This window comes from Arachis hypogaea, chromosome 6, assembly GCF_003086295.3.
Source record: "Arachis hypogaea cultivar Tifrunner chromosome 6, arahy.Tifrunner.gnm2.J5K5, whole genome shotgun sequence".
Classification (NCBI taxonomy): Eukaryota; Viridiplantae; Streptophyta; class Magnoliopsida; order Fabales; family Fabaceae; genus Arachis; species Arachis hypogaea.
This window is the reverse complement of record NC_092041.1, coordinates 107,227,270-107,239,876: the sequence shown is the minus strand read 5'-3', so window position 1 is coordinate 107,239,876 and position 12,607 is coordinate 107,227,270. Positions and strand designations below refer to the sequence as shown.

Below are 12,607 nucleotides of genomic sequence, written 5' to 3'. Positions count from 1 at the left end.
GAGACAAAAAGCGATTTATGACTTTTATCAAAGTAGAACAGAAGACAGGGGATGGGAGAAGAATCTCCCCCCTACATAGAGCCATTGTCATCTCTAATAAAGAAAAAAAAAATATTTGGGAGAAAACTGTTTCCGCCTATGAGTGGGAAAGATGAGTGATGATTACTGTTGAGTCCCAAAGAGGACCCAACCCCACAACATGGCCACAGATACAGTACACTGACACTGCCTTTGGTGCAATTCATCGTATTCTGTGCACCAATTTGCAATTATAATACTCCAAAATAATATATCTCCTCAGTCCTCACTACTATTTTAAAAAAAAGAAAAAGAAAAAGAAAAGGCATATCTTTTATGAGAATGACAAGAGAAATGGGGTCACTGCATTATAAAAATGATAGTGTCCTTTTCCTACTTTTGTCTTTATTTAGTATTTCCTTACATCACTTTTCCCCTCAATTTTTTTTCACATATATAAATCATTAAATTCTCTCTCTCTCTTTCTAAGTCTTCATAATCATCAAAGCTCTTAAAATCTCAAAACACTTTGGCTGCTCTCTCCATTCTCTTCCTCTTCTTTCTTTTCTCACTGAAGCTTAGATTTTTCGAAGACAAAATAAAAATAATAGGAAAGAAAGAAAAAAATGTATGCAGAAACTGGTCTTTTCTTCCCTTATTTGCAGAACTTCTCTCAAGAGCTTCAACAGCTTGAGGAGTATTGCATGAACCAGAAATCCATTGATTCAATGGTACCTATATAACTCTCTTATTAATGCTTTTACTTTGTTCAATTTTCTTGAGCACCGCTTGCTTCATCTGCATTTGACCTAATGAGCTCTTTTACTTGCATGAACTAATTGAAATCTCAAAATTGAGTTGCTTGATTCATAGTACTAAGTTTGATGAGAAGAAAATTGAGTTGATACTTATTTAATTTTTTTCAATTTATTTATTTAACACTATGTTTTTTTTATCATTATTATTATTTCGTTTTGATCGTTCGCACCATCCCATTCAGAATGTTTTCACAGCTGGAGTTGGCTTTTATATGCTGGATCTGGAAAAAGTGTTACAAAAAAAAAAAGGAAAAAAAAGAAGCATTGATGGAAAGTGTTATTAGTTGTGATACTTCCGTGTTCTGTGCAATTTCTTTCTTTCTTCTATTTTTAAATTTTAATTTTAATATTTTTGGGTGATGAAGTGTGAACTCATAGTGGGGCTTGTCTTTTTGTGCCGCACTGAGGGAGGTTGCTTGAAGGGGAAAAAATTAAAGTTCTTTATTATTATTCTCTTTTTTCTTTATGGCAATGATAAAGAAAAGGGTTAGAGGAAAAGGACTAGTTTATGCTCAACTTAATAGCTTCATCATGGCTTTGTCTCGCACTAAAATTTTGTAGTTGGAGGAGAAAGGAGGCGATTATCATGCTAGTTTGCTTCTATTTCTCTGCACTACACAATTTTATAATAATAAAGTCACTAATAAACAAATGAGTAAAGTACTTAAAAATTATTAGTAAGTGGGGTTGTTTCAACTTTCAAAATGACATGGATTAGTGTTTTGGTCATTGAAGTTTGAAACAACACTTTAGTCTCAAGCTTAAGATACTTTAATACTTGTTTACTTTATTCATTTATTTACTAGTTCCGGATTATTATTATTACTATTGCTCTTAATTTTTTTATATTTTAATAAATCAATGTATTTAGATATAATTTTTGTTTTGGTACACTTTTTAATGTATCAAAGAACTAAAAGTGACAGATATGGTGAAAAGATTTTAGTATTTTCCCTCCAAATTGTTAACAAAAATTTTGATCCTATAATGAGATACCTGAAGCTATGGGCTTGTTCCTCTGATGCTAGTTTCAATGTTTTCAGCCATCAACACATGGACTCATTCAAAGTCACAGCTTTTGGGGGTGAAGCATGATGATCTTTGAACTAGCACTCATGTAACTAAATTCCAATTCAAATAAAAACTTGATCTGATCTCTTCTCTTGCTTCTCGCTCTTCCTTTCCCCGTGTGACGGTCTCAGCTGAATTTGTGCCCTTTTCATTGTTGATGCAAGGCTTCTGTTATGTTGTAGTTTCGCTACTATGTATATCATACTTAATAATACAATAAAACTATTTAGTAATTGGCTCAGGGACACACACAAATATGACTCACAATACAAGTGGTCTTCTTTCTGTTCTTTTTTCTTATTTTGATTGCTCTTCCTGTTTTTATTTATAACAAGTATTAAAGAAAAATGATCATTATTGACCTCAGATTAAGCACCATTGAATTGCTCAGTGTGTTTCGTTGCGGCTGTGGAGGGCCACACTTAAATTGCTATTAACATTAATAATACATTGGTTATGATGTTTACTGCCACTATGTTTATATTAAGTGTTTGATATCTTCTGTATTTAATCTTTTTTATCTTAAAGCTGAAATTTATACATATTATGTTTCTGAATTAGCTGTTATTTACTTTTTGTTTCCTTGTGTTTGATGCAGAGTGACCTTGCTCAATCTTCAGTAATGACAGAGTATGATCTGTTAGTAGAAGGAGATTTGTTCAAAGCACCGGAACCTATCATCGAAGAACCACTGATAGACGTGGATCCGATGACTGCAGCAGCCATCTCAATGATATCTTGCGGGGAAGATGTATCCTCACAGGGTCTAGAATCTCAGGACATCGACATTCTTCAGAACGATAATCAGCTCTTGAGTGAGGTGTTCTACGAGTGCAAAAAGGATCTCATAGAGAAGGCAGCTATAGAGTCACCGCTGTCTGATATATTGGAAATCAATATTCCTGCTCTGAATGTAGATGACAGTTTCACTCAGGAAAATAAACCAATTCCTGATGTGCCATTGGCCAAGAGTGTCAGTTCTAGAAGCTTGAGTGCAATGGATTGGATGAATTCTGTTGGCATGAAGCCTGCTTTTCTAGAATTCCCTGGAATTGATTTCAATGAGGTTTATGGCATGCGACGAGCATTTAGTGACGGAGATATAAAGGTTAGTAGACTCGAGACCTAACAAGACCAATAAAGAATTCCAATCAATTCATCTTCTATCAGTTGGTTTGCTATAAAGGAATTCTGTAATTACCTTAATCTGATTGATCACTTAGAATTAACAAATTGATGCATTTTTTGTTTACAGACACTTGGTAATGGAAACATGAATGTTGCTCAATCTCCCCATGATAGGCCTTCTCTTCTTAGCAACTGCACCAGCGAGGAACGGCAAGAAAAACTCTCGAGATATAGAAACAAGAAGACAAAGAGAAATTTTGGAAGGAAGATTAAGGTAACTTTTCAGTTTTGCCGCCGTTTTGATAATTAAGAATTTCACAAGCAAATGCCTTGAAAATTCTTATGTATTGGATTGCCTCACATCACACGTGCCTTCAATTTTTGTATGATTGTATAAGAAATACTAGGTAAGGTGGCAATATCAAGAAAAAAGAATGAGGCTTAAACAATGTAGAAATACTAGTTGTCAAAACCAATTATTTACATGGCTTAAGTAATTTAACAGGCATCAAACTTTTTTTTTTAATCATGCATAATTCCATTGACACTATAATTTGCTTTTGTTTCCAGTATGCTTGCAGGAAGGCACTCGCCGACAGCCAGCCAAGAATCCGCGGAAGGTTTGCAAAGACGGAAGAATCTGACATAAAGAGGCAATGAATCTTAACCCTGATTTTGATGGAAGCAATTAGGAAAATCATCAACCAAGCATCTATATCGGATCAAGAAGAGAAGAGCTTATTAATACAATATGTGCGTATAATGGTAGACTTAGTGGAGTTTGTATTATTAACTTGAACAGATATAGATGGCTGAATAAGACCGAACCTCCATAAAACTCCTTAGGGGAAGTTCACTTTCAACTCTCAATCTACTGTAATAGCCTGTTTTTTTTTTACGGAAGTGATCTTCCTTGTTCATCTGTAAATAGGTTTGTTGAATAAAAGGAAAAGAGGAGTGTACCATGTTCAATTATGTATAATGATATGCCATTTTTTTTCTCGTCTTTTTTTGTCGATGTCTGTATTCTTAGTTTGACTTCATGGTCTTTAACTCTTTATATTCAAATTTTAGTCTCATGTCAAACTGAACGGACCTATTTTTTCCTTTCAAATTTTATAGTCTTTCTTATCAAACTTCTTCGTACACGAGAGGATCTTGTTTGGATTCTTCGCACCTGAACGCACCGTTATAGTCATATTAAAGTAAACCATATAATTAAGCCACTTCGACCACAAAAATAACCATCGAGTTAAAAAAAAAACCTGCTCTAATCCAGTAGATAAGACAGGATGCCAACTGCACACAACTGTAAAAACTGTAACATTGACACCTTTATCCGAGCATTCAGCAAATACAAATTATCATTTCCATCCATAAATAACACAAACTATCTAGTAAGGTAAAAATTCAAGTGAAGTTGATACCTAAGAACCGTTGGATGAAAATTTAGTCAAATAAGTTAAATTATCTAACGACTCTCAAGTATTAACTTCCAATAAAGTCGACTTCACCTGAGTTTCTACTATCCAATAAACACATAGAAACAATGCCATATACTTGCTAAATGGCAGACAATAAATTAAGACCAAATTAAACTGTTAAAGGCCAAATTTCATCCTATTTTTTTACAATAACTTAAAAGAAACAATAATAATAATAATAATAATAATAATAATAATAATATTTAATTATAGCTTGATTAGAGTACGCAAGTACTCTACATACAAAACTAAGTGACAAAACCATTTCTCTATGTGCTTGTTAGTGTGTGTCCATGTTTACCAGAATCCAACACACTTCTTTTCTTGTCACGAGACCCATCTGCAATCCAATAAAGATAAAAGTTTAAACAAGAGATAATACGAATTTCTAGCTTCATCAACAGTGTATTATGTATGGATTGGGTAAAAAAGGAAAGAGACTTCTTTTTTGGGATGTGTAAATAAACAAGAACTTAATTATTATATATTGACATCAATAAAAATAAATAAATAAATAATCATTATCGCGCAATAACAGCATGGGAATTCTCAATTTATCTAATCAAATGTCTGTGTTTTGAGACTTTTAAGAAAATAAATGATTAACATTAACTACAATTTGTTTGCTCAAACCCTACGTATAAATTAGATCCAATACATTTTCAAGGTCAAAAGAATTCTCCACAGTGAAATTTGCTTCATATTTTTCTTTTTACCCTCTTCCCCAGGTTTTACCAAAATAACAAACAAGACAATGCAGTATTACAATTGAAAGCAAATGCATCAGCACATATGGCAGATGATGACCGTAAAAATATAAAATGAGTTAAACCAGAAGTACAACTAGTTTCTACTATAAGCTTGAATAAAGTCATGAAAGTCTCAAAAAGAGGCTAGAACTGTTACCTATTTACATCAGTGCCCTGAAGTATTGCAAGCAACTTAACAAAACTATCAAAATTGACGATTCAAGGAAGGGGTCAAATTCAAGCTGATATCACCATAAGGCTGTTCTTGATGTACGTCAATATGTCCATAACTCTTCAAAACCTATAATGCAACATTCAAATTGGCATCACCAAGAAAAGACTAAATTCTGAGAGGGTTAAGAGGGGGGGACATTCCATTGTTCACAAGAATAAATAAGTTCAATTTGTAGGACTTTTGTGAGGATTATGCTATGGTGAAGAATGCTTTTCAATGGAGTTTTTTTTTAAGAGAAAAGGTCACCCAAAAAAAATCATCTTCTCTATAAATTTAGTGTGAATCTTCATTCTTCACCAAAGAAATTTCCCTTGTTACTACCGGTCAACAAAACACTAAAATGCTATATCTCTATTCACAATCTACTACTGGTCCAATTAACATACACACAATCATAAGCAACTAGTCTTAAGTCTTAAGAAAACCCACAGCAAGTCATATCTAATTGGAAGAAACAAAGAGAAAATTAGAAAAATACTCTAGTCTCTGCTATCTAAATGTCAAGTAATAATTGTATGATCAGTATCCTCTTGCATATTCATGTTGCATGACTATGGTTATTATGTAAAATTTGGAAATGTTTCTGAAAACTCACCAATATGCTATAGAACATGCAAGCAGAGATCCTTCTAGTTTTCCCTTCCAAGATCTTATTCAAGCTGAGATCTTCAGCAGGGTCCTCCAAAATTGGGGCAATTCGACTTTTGAAAAATTCAGCTACAGCCCTAGAGTTAAACAAGTCGAGAATATTAGCTCAAAGCAGGGGACATAAACAACTAGTACAGCAATAACAACACCTGAGCCCTATCACACTAAATAAAGCCCAACTACATTTGATGAGGCCATAATGCCAAATCATAAATAACATTCACATTTACACATTACAAATTAAATCTTTCTAATAGTTTCACCCATGATTTTTCGAGCCCCTCTCTACTCTTACCATCCTTATTGTGGGTTACCAAAGGTTCTCCACACATACCCAAACCACCTAACATGAAAGTCTACCATACTTCCCCTATCAACATCATTGACAAAAGAGTGCCTTTACTTGTTATGCTTCTTTTGCATAATCACCACCATCAATCCCAAATATATCCAATTCCTAAAAGTAACCATTTTTTTCCATACTTACTCTTGCTTGATATCTTATGTTTGAATTTCCACTTACATATTATGATAAGTCAAATAAATAATCTATTCTAGCCCATGAAAGAGGGAAACCAAAGGCCAGAGATCATATGATGTAGAAGTACACTAGGTAAACTGGAACTATTCAAGTTCCCAGACTACATGAAGAATAAGATAAAATACTAAAAGTAGATAAAATTAATTGTTCATGTAAAACTTGTAATTTGAATCACAAAGCCATTGAAATAGCATGTAAAATAAGTAATGATACAGCAATAAATGCATGCACCTTTGCACATTCTTTATCCATCAAATCCATCTCTCAATCTCTCATGTAAGTCAACAGAGGCTCTATGGAAAGGTGTATTGGCTGACAAAGGATGAATATGAACATAAGTTCAGCATGGCTGGGATGATGATGCTTCGATGAGAGATCAATCGCGTATGGACAGAATAAGGAATGAGAATATGAGAAAGTTAGAGTAGCACCCATTGTTGAAAAGGTTGTAGAATTTCGTATTAGGTGGTTTGGACATGTGGAGAGAAAGCGAGTATCTAGTGAGAAAGGTGGATTAGAGGGAAGACAGACAAATGGTTAGAAATAGAGGAGGAAGACTTATAAACACTCTAGATTAAGTGGCTAAGTGAAATCTGTGTGAACAATCTTACTACAAATATGATAGATAATAGAGTACAATGAAGTTTGATCTATGTAATCTACCCTACCTAGTGGGATAAGACTTTGTTGTTGTTATTGTTCTCTCATGACTCTTCATTTTATTAACTTCAACATTCGTTCAGGAAAATAAAGGGACTTGGACAATATTTATACAGCTACCTATTTAGCAACACAAGCTACATCTAAAAAATTTGAAGCCTCAAATGTGTAGCTTAAAAACATTTTCAAAATCCTTCTTAAAGAGACTTAATTGACATTATATGACTACCAAAACCAAACCAGAACAAATATAATAAACAAGTACCTAGTCCTCGTAGACATATTGAGACCTTCACCTGTACTTTGCAAACCTGCCATTAAAATATTTATGTTATCTATAATGCTACTTATGAAAATAACACAAACTTTGGCATTCCAATATCGTCTGTGCAAGATAGAAAGTAAACCCACAATAAATAGAAAAAGAAATAAGAATAGTACATCAAAGCATAATCGAATCGCAAATGAAAGGAAAATAGAACATACTGGCTGGTGAGTTGTTGTCCATTTCCAGAAAAGAGAGTTCCTACAGGAATTAAACAAAAATATTAAATGTAATGGTTAATCGTAATCAATTAAGAACATCAAATCGAAAGGCATCATTAAATCAATTAAAAGGTCTTTAAAACTAAAAATTATAGAACTAGTGGATTTTGAAAGAATATACATAAATATCAACATTAAGGTAACACGGGTCAGAAATGTAAAATATATTTGCTCATACATATTTCATACCACCAAAAAAGAAAAAAAAATAACACAACAAAACAAAACAAAATCAGGAGAAACACAATGTATAGATAGGATGGAATCAAGTAAGAACATACGAAAGCATTGATTACAAAGTTTCAAAGCTTACTTCTGTTGCCGCAGAATTGATTAACTGATGAATATCTGAAAGACCAAGGTTTCGAGATGATTCACCAACATATGTCGTGGGTGTTTCCATCACTGATCCAGGAGCTGCAGATGATGTTGCTAAATCAGGTGTATCCATTGACCCAGTTGCAATATTTGTTCTCTCCGGAGAAACTGACACGGACCTTAAATTCTGAGTAGAAATAGAATTCAAGTCATCTCTTCCAACATTGCCTTCACCTTCACCTTCAATATTGAGTTCCACACCCACATCGTGAGAAGGGACCATACGAGGTGGAGAAGCAGCAACATTAAGGCGTATATGTTCAATTTCACTATCCAGTACAGGTGAAGCAATGGATACAGCAACAGGTGTAACAGGTCTAGGCTCCTCCGGGATTTGATTTGTTGGGGATGAAGTCCTGGCAATACCAACATCCTCATGATCTTCCTCAGAGATGACCAAATGGGGTTTTGAACATATATATTCCCTTTTGGATATGTCTATATGATCCTTACAAATTCCTGATATGGAGCAACATGTTTTCAGATGAGAAGTTTATGAAAAACTATAAGGAGACACAACTGTAAAACGAGCCTATTTACCAGTTAATAACGGCTGATCAAACATTTGTTCCTTTCTTTGGATATTGTTCAGTTTCCATGTACCCAAGGCAGAGGAAGGCGCTTCCCTTCTTTTTTTAAGTATATCTTGGGGATTATTAAGTGCTCCCCTCATGAATCTACAAATATACATCCCTATATGAGTAATGGGCATGAAAAGAAAAACAGGAAGTTATAGAAATATATAGGTCATGACTATAAGTTGCAGGAGAACAGAGCAATTTAATAAAAATCGAACTTTAAAACCTTACCTATTAGTCAAGACTATGGGATCATCAAAGAACTGTTTTCTCTTCCTTCCTCTCTTTGGATGCTGCTGAATTGGTGGACTTTCACGAAGTACCAGAGGGGAACTATGTCCTACAACACAATTAAGGATTAAGAATTTTATAATTCTAGGTTATTGTAAAACGCAAGACAGAATGCACTGACCTACAAAAACTTGGGCATCTGAAGCATCCCCATGAGAAGTAACCGGAGTTTGTGGTCCAAGATGTTGCTCAGATGGTGCAGGAATCCCTTCAGGGTCCACATCCATCATTTCAGGAATATGATCCTTTTCCTTCATAGTTTCATCAAGATCTCCACTTGGTACAGTATCTTTATCCTCGGGATTTGGATATACTAGAGGGTTTTCTACATTACGTGCATCGTTGGCATCACGAAGAATCTCCGGCGTAGGTTGGGCTGCTTGTGGAGAAGTGGTATCACCAGGACCCACATCACGGGTAACCTCAGGATCCTGAACATTATGAGGGCGGTCACCAGCACTATGTGGGGTAGTAGGTGATTCTCTCTGGATACTTGGACCACCATCTTGGAAACCAACATTTTTCAATGGAGACTGGAAGATAATGCTGTAACCAAAAAGAAATAGATTATTCAATTGGTTTCATAAGACAAACACCAAAATGAGAAAGAACTTTGAAAGCTTACTCCTCCTCCATTTGTTCAACCCCTGAATCTGGAAGCACCTCTGTGTTAGAGGAATCCATTCTTATATCCTAAATATTGAAAAATTCAGCAGATTTAATATAGTTGCAACTCCAAAACCCCATTAATAAAAAGGGTGCAGGTAATAGAAAGGAAATAAGGTTATACCTCATCAAAAGATACAACTATAAACTGCTCCATTACCATTTGATCTGCACTTCACATGAAAAAGCACAAAAGAGATCATTCATGTCATGTTTTTACAAACTTTAAGACATAACTAATTCAACAAATCTAGCTATATAACCTGGTATTGTGATATCTTCTTGATTCTTCTGGTGCTTATCCTCAATCCTAAGTGATATTCAACAATCCACATCATCTATAGATTCCAATAGAATTAAAAACAAGACTAAAGCATACCGAGTTACAATACCCATTATGATCTGGTTCATCATCCAAGTTCACAGCATCAAGATCAAATGTCTCAGGTAGGGTGATAGATTGAACTGGTGCCTGCCTTGCATCCTCTGGCAAATTAAGTTGTATAGAAGCAAATGCTTTGTTCAAACTAGTCAAAACAACACTGCAGTCATGGACAAGGTAGTCAACTTTCTTTGAATATATCCGAACAATTCCCAAGAGAAGGTGGCCCGACAATCTTAGTGCAACAGGAGCCCCTGGATCCATGATGTGTTCTACAAGAGATCCAGGTAAAATATTAATTTAAGTGTTAAAATTAGATCATTCTAAAGGAGGAGCATTGTAGCTTTTGCAACAGGAAAAACTCACCAAATGTAAGTTGAAAAACACAGAAATTACCCCATAAAAACAACATTTAAGAAACACAAGTTTAGGAGTGACTTTCAAAATGAAAAAGCATTTGCAATTATCTTAGTCCTTTCTATATCTCTCAACTGTCTGCACAGCCAAAAGCAACAAGTCCACCCTCTTCTTTTGCATGAAAGCAAATTCTAAATGAATAATTGTAAATTATTATGAAAAATTAAGAACCATTAAAATGAGATGAGTGTTGTTTGGAAAAGGAAACCAAAAAAAAAAAACTTGGACTTTCCAAAGAATAAAAATAAAATAATAAAAAAAGGGGGACTTTTCAGGAATAATGCAGAAATGATAGCAGTGATATAAAAGATTATTGAAAATGATGAGTGCCATAAAGTATTAAGTAAACTTAAAGAAAATGATTAACGAAATGGACATCCACACATTTTAGAGCTCAATCAAAACTTATAAATTGGTATTAATAAAAACAAAAACCTACCAATGGTGGATGGAATATTGGTTGACGTATAATGTGACTTCTTTAGCCTGTGTTGGAGATGAGCAGCAATCCACACTGTTGCCAGCGGGCCTTTTCGCCCCAAAAATGTGTGAGAGTAAAACATACTCTTTCCTTGTTCCAAATGTTGGTGGCAAAGTACTGATGTTCTTGTCTTCCTTTAGCTCTTTGATTCCAGAGAAACTGTAAGAAGAGAAAGCAAAAGGAATCGAATGATTAAGTTTCGTTGAAAAAACTCTGCTGGGCACTTTTACTAAAAAGCATAATTATAATCAAGCATGAGGCATAAAAAAAAGGGAAAGCCTTTGGACCCTAAACATATGCCTAGATGCTAAATACATCGCATTATTCCATCTTTCGCTTCTCATAAGCATATTGTCAAAACCAGTGATAGGTATAGAGTTCAAAAATACTAAGCTAACAAAAATGCAAAATTGATAGCAATACCAGTGAAATAATTTTAGGTTTAGCACCATTGTGAAGTAGCAGAAAAATCAGATATTTAGAATACCAGAAAAATCAGAAAATCAGAAAACCTGGCTCGCCGTTTCAGCTCACTACCGCCAGCGAGTCCAGAGGCCGCCGCAGAGCAACCGAGCGTTCTTGTCAGTGTCGTCAGTGTCGGTGTGTGATGAAGAGAGAAAGAAGAAGAAATTGGAGAGAATGTGTGTCGGGTTGGAGAGAGAAGTGAAGTCTAGGGTTGAAGAGGCAGCAGGAAACGAATGAGAGAGAATTGAAAAAAGTGATTAAGTGAAAAGAAATGGGCGCGAAAACCTTTGGTGTTTGGCGGGTACGAAGTAAATAGGATACACTTTGCAAAAGTCATACCAAAAAATTAGTGTTGCCATAAGATCCAACTTTTTTTGTGTCTGCGTCATCAGATCCAATTTGTTTAGGCCAATTTTCGAAAAACAACGTAATTAAATTCTTTTAAAAAAATTAAAATATAAGAATTTAAATTAAAATCAGTTTATAAATAAATAATTTTATGTTTTAGGTAAATAATTTAATTAATTTTTTTAATAAATAAAAATAATAAAATAACTTTTGAAATTAAAAAAATTCATTTTTTTTTACTTTTTCAAAAGTTCTTCAATAATTTTTCAAAAAATTAAAAACATCTTTTAAAAATTGTATTAAATAATATTAATGTGATTTTTATAATTCAAAAAATTATAATAATTTAATAATATCCAAACAAATTAATTATGCAACAAAAAAGTTAAACTAAAATGATAGATAAATTTTATGTCCAATGATGTAATATTTTTTATTCAAATTAGATAATAAAAGTTGTTCCATAAACCTTTTCATGAATTGATGTGAATTATTAACAATTAAAGTAAAAAAAAAAAGGAAACTAATAAAATCATAAAATCTAAATAAGACCTAAAGTAATATCCATATAGTAAAATAAAAAATTATATAAGTTTTTTACTTAATTCAAATAATTTAAATACAGCGAATAATAAATTAATTAATATTTTATAATTTTAATTGAGCATAAAAAAGTTAATTAAAATATAATTATGAGCTAATA

General features: G+C 33.6%; 2 protein-coding genes across 3 annotated transcripts; one reads left to right on the top strand and one right to left on the bottom strand.

Moving 5' to 3' along the window:
• Positions 1–389: 389 nt before the first annotated feature.
• On the top strand, positions 390–4,037 carry LOC112697416 (uncharacterized). Of its 2 annotated transcripts, XM_025750586.3 has the most exons (5): positions 601–749; positions 1,880–1,953; positions 2,506–3,015; positions 3,163–3,309; positions 3,606–4,037. In XM_025750586.3, the coding sequence occupies exons 3-5, from the start codon at positions 2,530–2,532 to the stop codon at positions 3,693–3,695; spliced, it is 723 nt and encodes a 240-aa protein (XP_025606371.1). In that variant the 5' UTR covers positions 601–749; positions 1,880–1,953; positions 2,506–2,529; the 3' UTR covers positions 3,696–4,037. The 2 variants fall into 2 exon arrangements, with proteins under 2 accessions (XP_025606370.1, XP_025606371.1); XM_025750585.3 differs by lacking the exon at positions 1,880–1,953 and having other exon boundaries at positions 390–749.
• Positions 4,038–4,335: 298 nt separating this feature from the next.
• LOC112697415 (sister chromatid cohesion 1 protein 3) lies at positions 4,336–11,835 on the bottom strand. The gene is made up of 15 exons (XM_025750583.2): positions 11,604–11,835; positions 11,050–11,250; positions 10,204–10,465; positions 10,075–10,121; positions 9,936–9,979; positions 9,771–9,838; positions 9,267–9,691; positions 9,086–9,194; positions 8,817–8,953; positions 8,212–8,735; positions 7,839–7,878; positions 7,618–7,663; positions 6,099–6,228; positions 5,426–5,569; positions 4,336–4,859 (listed from the first exon to the last, which is right to left on the bottom strand). The coding sequence occupies exons 2-14, from the start codon at positions 11,171–11,173 to the stop codon at positions 5,474–5,476; spliced, it is 2,052 nt and encodes a 683-aa protein (XP_025606368.1). The 5' UTR covers positions 11,174–11,250; positions 11,604–11,835; the 3' UTR covers positions 4,336–4,859; positions 5,426–5,473.
• Positions 11,836–12,607: the final 772 nt, after the last annotated feature.